The 15176-nt window shown below is 36.0% G+C and overlaps 1 protein-coding gene across 2 annotated transcripts in view; it reads right to left on the reverse strand.

Moving 5' to 3' along the window:
* Positions 1-15021, reverse strand: part of LOC137393796 (poly [ADP-ribose] polymerase tankyrase-1-like) — a 59711-nt gene extending 44690 nt beyond the window's left edge. For both annotated transcript variants that reach the window (XM_068080498.1, XM_068080489.1), the window contains exons 1-3: positions 14835-15021; positions 9753-9977; positions 8535-8630 (exon numbers count right to left, since the gene is read on the reverse strand). In XM_068080498.1, coding sequence (XP_067936599.1) covers positions 8535-8630; positions 9753-9977; positions 14835-15021 — 508 coding nt within the window. The remainder of the gene's footprint in view (positions 1-8534; positions 8631-9752; positions 9978-14834) is intronic.
* Between the last annotated feature and the right edge of the window lie 155 nt (positions 15022-15176).

Here is a 15176-nt window from a genome sequence, read left to right on the forward strand (position 1 = left end):
TTATGTAAAGTTTTTGCTTCATACAACGTAACTAATTCCATATAACATAAAGTGTTAAGTTGGTGCAAATTCTCAAAACCGATTTGAACAACAAAAATCTTGTAGTTAGCCCTAAAAATATCGAGATCTCTTGTCGCACTTGAGCGAAAACGATGTACGTATAGGGCAGCTCTATTCTATATTTGTCAATGTTACTCGTCTGTCATTGTATATGTCCATCGATAGCTATTAAAATCTTGGAATAAAGAATCCACATCGTAGAAGATTTGATCTCACGATCTCCCATTCACCAGTCCGACATCTTACTAACTAAGCCACACGAGCTTGATAGATTCACTAGGCAATATATATATCGCTATATGGGAGCAAATAGGCTACCGCTTTCGGAGGACATGGCGTAACGTCATGAGAAGCAGTAGCTCTTATTAGTAAGCTTACTCAAATTGTCCATTGGCAATGTGCCAGGCAAATAGCACGGTGGCAGGCAACTCTCAATACCTCTCATTGTTTATAAGCTGATTTTTAATGCCCGGGCAACGCCGGGTAGCACAGCTAGTTATATATACTAGTACCTTGGCAATCTAGTTCGCTGTTAAAGATCGCCAGGTGTGTTGACAAAGCACAGAAAATAAGTTGTTGCACAATAATTACGAAATAATTCAAGGCGATCTATTTGCGCAGCTGTTGGAGTGTCGAGATATTGAGCTGAATGTCACGAGTTCTAGCCTTGTCCAAAGTGACTTTCTTTATCATAACAATGGATCCTGGTAGCAACAGACAGACGGTCCGACAGACACCCCTTTTAATACATATAGGAAAACTACACTTTTGTTTTACTTTATTTTAGACATACAAAATATTTTGTAATATTTTTCCTTAGCACAATACTCCATGTTTTTTAGAAAAAATAAAAAGAACCGATGTAAAATAAAATTGAAGGTGTGCGCTCTTCTTAGCTCATTAGGACATTACCGTAATCATGAATCATAAACCGAGTGAAATTGATAAGAAAAATTAAAAACTAGTCGAGAAAAACCATTAATACTCCAGTTACTGTACAGTCTTTATATTAACCCATTCGCGGGCAGAGCGACGTTTTAGTCGCTTTGCGATACGGCTGCTAATGGGCAGTGCGACGTTTCTGTCATTTCGGTAACGTATTTTATTATTGCAGTTTCTGGTTAGCTAAATGCCATTTTTTGTTTACTTTTTTTACCAATAGCAAGCTACGATATAGTAGCTTCGGCTAGCCTCAAAAATTGACTTCAAGCTTGAAAAAAAACGATCGTTTTTAGCAGTGATGAATAAATAAACTTTCGAAAAAAATTAGAAAATTGTTCTAAATAATTTATCAACTTTTATTTTTCTTGGTTCGGATTTAGCTTTTATTTACCGAATTTTTCGAGAGTTTGACTTTAGTTTACTGTCGTGGCGACTTCTAAAAGAACCTCCCGAGATTATTCTAATAATGCAAGTACTAGTACCGAAATTACTAAGAGATTCAGAGCTGACAGTGACTTTTTAGATTTAGTAGCAAGAGATGACAGTGTATCAGGTTTGGATTGTGATTGGAATGACTTTACATCTGGAAGTGACAGTGATGAAAAGGCTGGTAGCAGTAATGATGAGGATGTGAGTAGGAGTGATGCCAGTGCCTGGAAGAATATAACCAACATAAACAGAGATAAATCTCCTACAATTCAGCAGTTTATAGCAGTGACAGGCCCAGTATTTACTCCAGTAGATGCTCAACCAGTACAGTATTTTGAAAAGTTTTTTGAGCCTGTCAATCCAGGAAGTACATCTTTGTGGGAGCTCTTTGTTACACAAATAAGTACATGGTGCAAAGACTGTGATGTGGGCCTTTGTAAAGGAGAATGCTTTCGAAAATATCATTCGTAAATAGACAATTATTATGAAATGCATATATTTTATGTTATACATTTTTATTTGTTTATAATATATATATATGCCTATGGACATATACATGTATACATATGCACCTTTAAACATAGATATATGCACATAATAACACACAGAAACGTGTATGAACCTTTTAAAAAAAATTGATTTTTTGGAAAATTAATTCACCCATGGGAGGGAGTCTGATTTAGTTTTGAAAATTCGCCCGCTAACGGGTTAAAAATCTTAAGACTAGTTTTTCCTTTTGGAAGGGTCACATGAGTGAGTTTGGAAAAATCTTAGAACAGATTAAACAGTTTACATGTATTTCACTGTTCATATGATGTAAAATCCCTATAATGTAAACGTTCCCAGAATGGATTATTAAAGTCGTTGGAGCGTCTACTGTACGTACTATAACAGACTATCATATCTAGACAATGGTCAGTACAGGTATGTACAACAACAGACTATCATATCTAGACAATGGTCAGTACAGGTACGTACTATAATCGAATATCATACCGAGACACTGTCAGTACAGGAGTGTACAATATACTATCATACCTAAATACTGGTCAGTACCGCTACATACTACAATAAACAAACTTGAAACAAGCTTCCCAATATTTGCCAGGGGTAGACTTTTGTCTCTGAAATTGCAAAGCTTGTTAACTCATTTGCACCCGACGCGAGTTGACTCACGCATTTATAACGTTGCTATGCACCCGACGCGAGTTAACTCACGTATTTATAACGCTGCTATGCACCCAATGCGAGTTATCTCGCCTCTGAAATTCACCTACTTATTGTATCGCTATTTTAAAAATATCGAATTTTTTTTTGATTAGCTAGAAAGATTTCTGGCCAATCAGACAAACGTACAAATATGCCTCAATGATGTCTCTGGCAAAAGTTATGACCAAAATAGTACACCCATATCGACACCTACATAAACCGGAAATCATCATGGCGACTTTAAATTTTAGCGCTCGCAATCAATTTTTTCAACTCCAGAAGTAAATATGCAGATTGAGAAGGGGTAAGACAGTAATAAACTGTATAAATCAAATCAAAACATTACTTTTAATGTTTCAAAGTTTTTATTAACTTTGGAATTTTGCCAATTTGAATCGTAATGCTCGAATAAAAACACACTTTTTAGGCTGTCAGCCGTAGTCAACCTAAAGTTATCATTTACTTTCGATAGCATCATATTGATTCTTAGAGCTGTATATGAAGTCTGAAGAGTCAAGAACAGAGTTATTGAACTTATTTTATTATTTAAAACATGTTTATGACAGTTTATTTGAGTTATATTGGCATGTAGATTAGATATGTTTTGGTTTGAAGGATGATACTCGTGAGGAAAACTTTGAAATTAGAGTTTCATAATTGTCATGTTCATGACTAACTGTATATGTATAAATAATATTTATAACTGTGTATTGCATGTAATAAATAAGTAATTTTAGTCAAACTTTGTATATTTTGCAATTTTTATGGTACAAGTCTAACTTTCTTTCAGCAAATAACAAATTTTTTCAAAATCGGAAATTTTTTGAAACTACCTTCCTTGAGACACAAACCTACATGAAAGGGATATGAGTTGATCATAAGAATGTACTATCATTTAAAAGAGGAGACTTGGCTGGTTCTTGTGCAACTTGAATGAGTAAACTATCTCAAGTCTGTCTCTTGTAGTAGTAATTTAAATTGTAGCAAGTTTCTGAAAGACGAGCGGTATTTGGGGCTAATCACCTGAAAATTAGTCGGGTGCGAATAAGTTAAGCTAAAAATGACAAAATTTACTACACCATTTCGACAACTAAAAAATTATCAGTATTTCCACAAAAACTATAACGGTTATCATACGATAGCATATCAACTCGGTAACTAAGACTTAACAAAAACCAAGTTGCCAATGGTTCTCTTTGTTAGAAAAAAAGACAATGCTGCCAGACAAAATGCAGTAGAGTGGGCAATGTAAAACCTTTGTATATAAACAGTGAGACACTTGTAATCACATGATGAACAGTGTTTATCTTATGATTGAATCTACTGGCAGCTGAATCAGGGAATTAACTAGCAATGGAGTTATTCCCTAGTTAATTCGCTGTTGTTGAAAAACACCATGACACGAGTTCATAATTACAATGCATTTCATAATTACAATGCAGTACAGCAATTTAATTGTGCCCATGAGTATTATAGCATTGATTTTGGCTTCGATGACATTTTAGGACACCAGATTTCTGCACCTAGTCTGGCTAGACACATGTGGATGAAATGCATAACCAATGCATGGCATAGATGGTATTTTAGGACACCAGATTTCTGCACCTAGTCTGGTTACAGAAAATAGATGAAATGCATAGCCAACGCATAGCATAGATATCTGCTGCGGCTATGCACATTTGTGCCACTACATAATGTGTTGCTTGAAAAATAGATTGACCGATGAGAATTGGTTTCATTCATGTGAACACCATGACATGCTGATGGATCTTTGAAGTATTGTCAGCATACTATATTATTTAATACGAATCACTAGCAATTATTGGTGATAACACTAATGTTTATGCAGCTATTTATATAACTATAATTGTATTCAAAGAAAAAATGTTATGCATTAACAATAAAAACAGCCAAAAAAAAAGGTTTTAGTTCACAACATTAAATTTGAGAGAAAAAAAAAGATTTTAACTGATTTAACTACCCTAGGACACTTATATTTCGCTAGTATTTAGTTTCATGAGTAGCATACAGAGTTAAAACTTCGCTGCAACTTAATTTCGCAGCTCTGATGAGTGCGAAAATATAGTGATGTAAAAATAAATGCAGTGGAACAAGCATAATTAGATTCCTCAGGTTCATATCACCGATAACAAAATTTCAATTTGGGACTAGTTTGTAATTGTAAACCGCAGGTAGAATGGTGTGGGCGAGATAGATAATGCAATTTGATCGCTTGCTGCCATTTGTTTCTTGAACTATCAATGAACAAAGCTATTTAATTTCGCATTTTCGCTCATTCGTTATGAGAGTTTAGTTTCGAACATGAAATCTTCGTGAGAGGATGATTCATTCAAACTATTATGCTTTTTGCTGTTTACCCCTGGTCGAGCTAAACTATTTATAGTGAAGCTAAGAGCATGGAAAGAATTTGGCAACCTATAGAATTATAATTTTAGTTACTTAATACTTATTTGCAGTAATGAAGAGGTAACAAGATGAACCGAAATATATTTATTGTTAATCCATAACTGCCAACTACAACTTTTATTGTATTTTCTAAGTAAATCAGACACGCTGATTCCGACTTGGTACTCAAAATAAAGATTGGTCCACTAACTTTCAGAGTAATGAAGGCTTTTTACAGTGTTTTAATATTGGTCTCAAAAACAACGCGATCGGCGCAACAAGCTCCGCCCATAAATATGTGACTTTTCAGCTAGCTTTTTAGGAACGGAAATTGGGAGATGTTCAGTCCGATTTAGGAATGATTATATAGCGATATTATATATTAGAGATGTGTCTTAAAACCCATTATTATCTAAATTCAGCCTTCAAAATAATCTGTCTTTTTTGAAAGGTAGATAAGCTATTTAACATTGCATATTTAAAAATGAGCTCAAAAAAGCGTGATAACAACGCTTAGCTTGAGATATAATCACTCTTTTTTGAGCTCATTTTTCTCGGCGTTTAGCCTATTAAACATCCTATAACGGGCTACGAGCAATTTTAAATAGTTTATCTACCTTTTATAAAAGACTGAGATTATTTTGGAGGCTGAATTTAGATAATAATGGGTTTTAAGACACCCATTTCCATCACTCTACATCGGACTAAACATCTCTAACTTCCTTTCTACAAAGCTTCCACTTCTACGTCCCATATTTATGGGCAGAGCTTGCTGTTCCCATTGTGTTGTTTTTGAGACGGATATTGAAACGCTTTAACAAAGCCTTCATGACCTTGAAAGCTAGTGGACCAATCTTTATTTTGAGTACAAAATCGGAATTTGCATGTCTGGTTTATCTAAAAAAATGATAAATGTTGTATGTGGCAGTTAAGGTTTAACATTCTGTTTCAAACTTCACTACTCATTTGAAAAATTATTGCAAGTCACCAGTCTTGCAGTTTTGTTTCTTCCAAGCTACTTAGGACTGTCTGAGTCAAGGCATAGTTGCTGAAGGTTCACTATTGCTGCTGAAGATGTTAACATAGTTACATCCTTCTGGAACCTCTTGAGAAGGCTGCATACACATGAGGTGAACCCCTGGAGTGCTCTGGTCGCATACATCTGAGGTGACCCCTGGAGTGCTCTGGTCGCATACACCTGAGGTGGCCCCCTGGAGTGCTTTGGTCGCATACACCTGAGGTGGCCCCCTGGAGTGCTCTGGTCGCATACATTGAGGTGACCCGCTGGAGTGCTTTGGTCGCATACACCTGAGGTGACCCGCCGGAGTGCTCTTGTCGCATACACCTGAGGTGACCCCTGGAGTGCTCTGGTGACATACGCCGGAGGTGACCCCCTGGAGTGCTTTGGTCGCATACACCTGAGGTGACTCCAGGAGTGCTTTGCTCGCATACACCTGAGGTGACCCCTGGAGTGCTCTGGTCACATACATCTGAGGTAACTTCCTGGACCTATTTAGTTCATACTATTTGAGAAGTTTGATGATGGACTTTCCAACTAAATACTTGTGAAGTTGTCCCAGCTCAAAATCAACACCTTAGCCGGACAGCTTTGTTCCTCATAACGCTTCTGATGTATTTCGGGTAGATGAAGTTGGCAGCTAAGCGGGATGATGTCAATGCTTTCTTCATCGCAGAGTTTAGCTAGATAATTTTGCAATGCAGAATTCTCTCTCAGCTCCAACCACAGCTATCAGCAGTCCGCGATAGTGCAGCGGTCAGACCAACGTTGGTTTAGCGCAATGGGCGCAGGTTAAAAATACCTGATCACATTTTTAACTTAATAAACTAAAGCCATATTGTTGACGATATTTCTGTTTCTCTTTTCAATGCCATGCTGACCATCTGTACATACGAAGATCATACATAAAAATGTCGAATGATTGACTGGAAACAGTCCAGTCACGAGCATCAATTTATAGGGGTCTTCATTTGAGTAAAATATTTTTTAACTAAAATTGAGTGAAATATTTTAGCAAAATATTGGCCAATTGCAATTATAAATCCAGTCTTTGCTATTTAGGTTGACGAGATGAGCTAAATTTTAAAACACAGTATAAGTTAAGATTTTTTGGCTACTGTAAGTTGTGAAACCTGTGTTAATTGGTGTGATAGATCTGACAAATGTTCATCAACTGGCTCATTGTTAACAGTTGAATGCCTTGAAAGGTTGATAAACAACATAAACCTATGTTTTTCCTGTGAAACTTTGAAATTTGTCGATGCTTTTCGTATAAAAAATACAAATCACTACTTTTTTCCAATTCGCCCTACGATATTAATCCGGTAAATACCAATTTTTCCCAGCCGCCCGAGATAAATTTAATAATTCCTGGGAAAAATCCAACCCTGTGTTTAATTTCTAAATAACTAATTGAAAGAATCTTTATCTATTACAAGTTTTTCAAACACATTCAGACCGATCAGAGTGAAGAGGCTTGTCACCAAATCACCGACTTGCCAATGACTAGCTGTTTCAATTACCGCGCGCCTACCAAATTGCCGATGCTCTAAGTGCGGATTGCTAACTGTGTTAGCCTGTCTTGACAAACTTGTTTTTGCGGAGTTGTCCCCCGTCGAGTGAGCAAAACAACAGCTTGTCACAACACGCACTGCACCTGATGCACCAGCTGCACTGAAAGTGAGTTGTTCTCTTCCGTCTATGTGGCTTGGCTGCGATGTTATGTCAGTTGCTCCATTGGTAATCATAATGGATTTAGCCCAAAGATTAATGGTAGAAAAAACAAGATAAAAACGTTAATATTAACATATCTTTAAACTGCAACTGAGTTTGCAAAAAGTCATACTGTAACGGCCTGATCAGTCTAATGTTGAACTTCTGTTCGGCATCCATATTACTTATCTATTTATAATCTAATCAACTAAAAACAATGAATGAGACCGCAATGAAACTGAATTTACTTCAGGACAAATAAAACTGACTGAGCGCAGAAATAACAACATGTTTAGTTGGCGTTGTTGCCTAAGTTCTTAAGTTCTACTAAAGTTTATCGCAGAGACTGGTCTCTGGTTAAACGTTTTTATTTTTCCACATAAATTTTTTGGGCTAAATTCGTTATGATTACTGATGGAGCGACCGACATAACATCGTAGCCAAGCCGCATAGACGGAAGAGAACAACTTTTTTTCAGTGCGGCTGGTGCATCAGGTGCAGTGCGTATTGTGACAAGCAGTTGTTTTGCTTACTCCAGTCGACGGGGAGAACTCCGCAAAAACAACAGTTTGTCAAAAAAGGCTATAACTAAGTATGTCTCCTTTAATTCTAACAATCTCAGCCTCGTGGAACTCTGAATAAAAATGAACATCTCGTAAAAAATTTGACACAAAGCTTTGTGGTTGTTCAAAACTTGCCTATCTCACATTGCAACTTCACCTTGACATCCCAACTGAGACTAAACAGCTTCAATTACCTGTAAGGACATTCTTAGCGGCAGGATCGGATAAATCTAATGGGGTTTTACCATCCAGATTCTTAACCAGTGGATCTGCCCTATGCTGCAGCAAAACTGTAACAAATGTATGACAAAATTTGTGCAAATGGAGAATAAGAAACAGACTCATCAGAGAGATTTATGTTGGAAAAAGATGCGCGATGCACTGAGTATGCGAACGGCATGACTCACTATCAGCTGTTACTGGACAACAAGGCATGAGAGGTCAAAAGATATTAGTGATACAAATGCTTTCTGTTAGACAGCTCAAAGCCACAAGTCACAAGCTACTGCCAATGAGTCAAACAAAAAGTTCATGACTTAAGCACACAGCGAGCCGAATGCTGTAGGTCAGGGTACATATATCAGTGTGCTATGGAAATTAATTGTACTGCTATATTTTCAAAATGGCTATTAAAGAAGAACTAATAGATTATAAGTAATAGGACAAGTTTGATAAGTGAAATCTTCTTATAGCTTGCATCATAGCTACTTAAAGTTCTCTAGCATTCCCTAGGCATAAATGGTACTGGATCGGGGAGGAGACATAAAGCCCAATATTGTGGGAAAATTACAAAATTAGTGTTGGCCCTGATTGGGATATACATACAAGGAGAATAAGGACAAAGTGAGAACAAAATGAGAATATCTTTTTTCATATATAAATAAATGTTCGCATGAAGTGCCATTGCCATCATCCTTTGAAAGTGAATATGAGATGACAATGAACGAAATGAAATCGAGATTATGGTCGCTAAAATAAACGATTTTAGGCGATCGCGGATGCATTAGTTTCATCTCTACCGACGTAGACCAGCATGTCCATTTCAACACGATGCCGTTGGCTATGCAAAACATGCATTTTGTCAGTGTAGCTAGGAATTAAAGTCAGTCCTGAGTGATATGCATTGAGGCTTGGAACAAAAATCTGTGCGATGGTCGCTAAGCGAGTTTACGATATTTGTTCGCTGTGACTGCTGGCGATCTTCTAAGCAATACCCTAACAATGGTCATGCAACTACTGACAAGTTTCATAAAAGGATTATGTTTTTCAACAAATAAAAGCAGATATTTGTGCCGCAAAGGCACTGTATATCAGGAATATCGCAATTGTTAATGGCATGTGATAATTTAAGAAACTTTGAATAAAACAGTCTCTGAACTTACCCTACATTAAAAGGGTAAAAGATAACATACCTAAACAAACATCTATTTTTCCTTTTATAGCAGCCTCGTGTAATGGGGTATAGTTCCAGTTGTCGCGAGAGTTGGAGTCTGCGCCTTGTGACAACAAGAGGTGAACAACTTCAGCATGTCCAAACGAACACGCGTTGTGTAATGGAATAAGCCCACCATCATCTCGGGCAGTAACATCTGCTCCACACTCCAAGAGGTGTTCCACTACATCCTTGCGCCCAAAGCCTCAAATATCAAAATACACAGTTTAACAAACATCACCATTCTACTAATATTATGAGGCTCTATAGTGATAACCAGAACAGTTTTTTTGGCACTGAAGGAACCTTATTATGCAAAGATCTAGTGCATGTAACAAAACAGGAACCAATCAAAGAGACGAGAAAATGCCGCTTACATCCCCAAAAATTACTCTGAATGACTAATAACATGCTGCAATAAAGATCAGAAACGATTACAGAGGCCCTTTACACATTTTTAAAACTTATTTATGTAATGACAATTTCTAACACTAAAAGAAGTAACACTGTTTCTCCATGTTCATTCAATCTGTTCTTTGAGCATCTACCCTACAAGATGAAAATATTCGATGGATTTAATAATTCGCGATTTTGCGAACAGTCAATTCCGCGAACTATTAAATTCCGCAAATAATTAGTTCTATTTTTAAACACAAGGGAGAATAACTACCGCCTCAAATTAAAAACTAGCCGCTAGGCATAAGTACTAAACTTAGCTGAGTTTCAAACTTTTTTAAAATCATCGCCTGGGCTTCGAGTTTACCCTATTGCCAATGCATTACACTTATTTACAAAATTATTCAAGGTTTTCACAAGTTATTCGGCATGACGCCATTATCGCAAACATCTCTCCTACAGTTTTTACATTGAAATCAACACCATCAACCTCTAATACCGAAATTTATGACGATAATGATTCTGATCTTTATTTGATCTTGATCTTATCTTTATCTGAACATTATGGGATGTATTTGATTTACAGTGCAAATACGTTTTTTCCATAATTAACTGCGTTAGTTCATTATCTTGCTTAAAAACGGATCGCTTTCATTCAATACTTCCAGCTATTTTTTTTCTACTTCTTTTCCACTTATTAATATTTTTCTTTGGTGTTTACTGCAGATTGAGATTGAAACAGAACTTAATTCTGATTACAAAAACTAGAGAAAAGTAGTAATATTCACCAAGGCAGGAATATTGGCAGAGAATCAACCAGTCAACCTAAACCCCTTCATCAACAATAACTCCTTGCTATCGCTGCAGCAAACATGATTATATTATACATACGTGTATATTCATATGTAGAGATATATATTCAGAATATATATTATTCCACGACAAAACAAGAGTGAAACGATTGATTGGGAGGAATTATGATAAATGCACATATGCACACAACTCCCGAAAAATTATCCGTTAACGGCCGTCACCAAACCCTTGCAACGAAATCCTATCAACAAATTTAACTATTTTTCAGTAAAGTCGTTTCAGTATAATAATGATACAAAATGCATATAAACCTATTTAAATATGTTACCAAGCCTTTGAAAGGTTACCGCAAATTCCTAAAACTAACCCATCTGATCGGATTCTACACAAATAGACAGATTTTTTTGGACGAAAGTCGCCACAAAACGCTTGAAAAGCTTGGATTAATAAAAGTTAAGACCGGAAATTGAAACGCCGGGCGACAGAGAATAGAACGATAAAGTCTTGCGCATTTCACGAAAAAAACGTGCACTTTTCACCAGTCTATAGCATTGTCGAATTACCGAGAGCTTTCGGCAATTAACATAGGAGTACAGAAATCGTTTCATTCTTGCCGATTTCAATTTTTTCATTTTCAATTTCATTTGCCATCACATTTGAGTACTTTCGTATTCTAACTGATGTCCAACGAAGTATAAGTGAAGGAAATGACGATGATATTTTTTAATAGTAAGTTTGGATGACTACAGAACAATGACTACGTAGTACAGATTTTCTAAAAATCTAATGCAGTGTAAGTAAAGGGCAACACGATGAGATTTTTTCTAACGGTTCTAATGAAATTATTACAATAATTAATTATAAGTTTGGATGACTACAGAACAATGGCTACGTAGAACAGATTTTTTAGAAATCTATATCAGTGCATTTTACTTCTAATATTGGCCGATATTGCACTTCTCTTTTTGCAGGAGGAGAGATATAAACATATAATCTTTTCCTTTCATTATTGCTATTTGTTGTATATAATAACACCTACACCCAGTATATTACAGTTACCATTGCAGTTATCCTATTTGACTGCTAATATTGCATTTTTCAACCATCAGTACCCTTTCTTTTTTCCAATATCACTTTGGTCGTGGGCTGTATGACAGTGGAATTTCTAGTATATTTTATGTATAGATATTTTTAGAGATATTTATATAGATATTTTTATGTATAGATATATTACCGTATAATTTATTACAAACTTGTGTACAAATAAAATATTTCAAATACAAATAAAATTTTACAAACAATGAATGGAGTAAATACAAACACTTTGGCTCATATAGCGGTTGTCTGGCAATAAAATTTAACTGATACTCTTACGTAAATACTAGCTAGCGTGTAATGGTGCTTTCTGACTAATTATTTTGGTAATTGCAGCTCTATATCGCTTTCACTGTCTTGGGTAGATGTTAAAAGCGATTATCTCGCTACTACATGGCTGGTAAAGCAGTTATCATGAGAACTCTCCTCGTGGCTTACTATTGCACCGTTCTGCCGATTGGCAAAAAATTTGTGAGCGTAAAGGCGTTCTTGTTCCTTTTTTAAAACGGATATATTCTTCTCGTTAGCAGCTGCGGTCACTTCTACCTCAATTTCAAGACCTTGAATGATTGGTGATCTTCTAGAAATGACATCCACCACCCTTGCAATCATTGTGCCTCCGTGTATGATAAAAAAGATGCTTACTCTACTTGTTTCACGGGGTAGTTGACCAACCGTTGCGTAGTCTGCGTTTACTAGCTTTACTGCAAGTGGGTCATGCAGATTATGGGGCTCCTCTCTCACACTAACCAAATAACGAAGCGATGGGGATGGAAAAATAAATATTGCTTTGTACCAAAGAACCAAAGTAAAATTCAATTATTAATTTAGTAAATGGTTTTGAAAGAACTCATTATTTACCACAAGTTGTTTGTCCATCAAAGGCCTCCAAATTGATGAATATTCGTGAAAACCTCTGAACGCAGCAAGAAATTTATAGCTTAGCATGATCGACTCGTAGTTGTAAGCTAAATAGAAACCTAAACACGTGGTGTACACATGTGAAGGGTTAACTCTATTGCTAGCCGCAATAGAGTTAACTATAGAGAGTGGTTGTGTTCATCCGCGAGTAAATTAGTCCGCGAATATGCATGAAAAAGCATTTTGTGCGAAACTTAACTCCGCGAATAAATTCATCCTGTAGGGTATTATGAGCTGAATGTTGGCATTAGGCTATGTTGGCTATGTTGCTTCAAGCATGCACATAACCACAGTTCTTATCTGTATCAGTTAAGTAGGCTAAACTAAAAATATTGTCTTTTTCCTTTTAAAAAACGCAAATGGTGAAGAATTTTTGAGAATTTTTTCTCGAAAAAGCTATTGTGCAACAATATAATTACATCAATACTTTCATGCAATGCCCCACAGCTTTATATAGCTGCTCTCTAACATGTATGAAACACATTACATTGTAATATTTATACTTTGTATAAAAAATAACAACACAGTCAAACACAGATAACTCTAACACATTGTTAACTCGGATGGATTTGTTTGGTCCGTTCCCACGCAATGATAAATTGCTTTAGATTACTCGAACTTAAAACCATTAACGAGAACAGTTTTTTGCCGAAGGAAAAAACATGGCTTTCATTTGTTTTATTCCAAAGGAATTTCCATTAGTCATGGAGCTGTGACTACTCTGCTCCCCAACGAGAGCGCTCCCTATATGTATATAGCGTACTTATTTTTCCTCCGTACCGTATAATGAAACAGGTAGAAAACTATAAAAATGATGAATAGGGTTGCTAACACGTTGGTTTAGTTATGGCCAAACTGTAAACATTAGACAGTATTAGCGATAAAATATAATAAAGATAGACACAACATGCAAAATACATATTATAAGAGTGATTATATAAATCCAGATACATAAGAATAAAATATATCTGAAATAAATTTGTGGCCCGATGTCCGCTACAATTTTAATCGGAAAACGTCCTGACAGTTACATCATCTAAAACAACAAGCAAATCTCAAGTGATATGAAAATATCTATACTTTCTGATAAAATCTTTTAAAAGTTTACATGAGAGGCCTTTTAACTTGCAACAAGCAATCTATGCTTTTGATTTATATGTTGTTTGTATACGTACATGTACATTTGATATCTACTGATGAATACATGAACTTGTGACAGTGCTATAATAACTAGAATGCTTCGATAACTCAAACTCTTTCGCTCGGTCCCGTGAAGTTTGAGTTATTCATGTTTGACTGTATTTTAAAACCGTTTTTCTGTCATGGCCAACTACTGCTTCAATAGCTTCCAATAGTATTGTTACAACCAAAACAAATCTATAACGAAATACTCTCACATCTACTATTTCATCCCAATACTGGGTTATTTAAAGACCTACCACCTTTTGATGAATGATAGAAAGATAAAAGTTCTTTTGAACCAAATACCATTTTGCCCTCTAATAGGCCCTACTAAACATTACAGCATAATGCTACTGTTTGATGACGATTAAAAATCATACTAACATCTAACTTAAACGTATATGCTCAAAGTTAAAATAAAACATTATTAAGGCCAAAGCAATGTATGAAAATCTAGTCCTTAATTTACGACAATGAAGCAAATCTTCCAGAGTTGGCTTCATTATAGCCGTGAAAATTACTAAATAAAGGTAAGAAACACCACTAGAACCGATACCATTTAAAGTAGAATATTTCAAACTACTAGCAAACAGTTATTAGATTCCCAGCTATAATTTTATTCGACTCTGGTAAGGAAATTGACAGACCTACCCACCTGCTGCAAAGTGGAGAGGAGTAGATTTTCTACCGGCAGTATCTCTAGAATTAACATTAATTGCATTAACCAGCGTCTTAACTTTTGATAAATCACCACTTCTACAAGCTTCAAACAGTTCCCTTCCCGAATCCGAATTTTGTGGAAAATTGTCAACAACAGCTGATCTACGAGTACTCGACGCCATCTTTCCAAGATAGTATCAGCTCTCGATTTATGGCGCACTTGACGACATTATTTGAATGACCCAGTAACTCGTGACCAATCAGATGCGTTTGACAAGTTAATACTAGAGCTGTGTTCTATACCGTACTATACAGTACTATTCCGTCCAAATGTTCT

This window comes from Watersipora subatra, chromosome 1 (genome assembly GCF_963576615.1).
Source record: "Watersipora subatra chromosome 1, tzWatSuba1.1, whole genome shotgun sequence".
NCBI lineage: Eukaryota > Metazoa > Bryozoa > Gymnolaemata > Cheilostomatida > Watersiporidae > Watersipora > Watersipora subatra.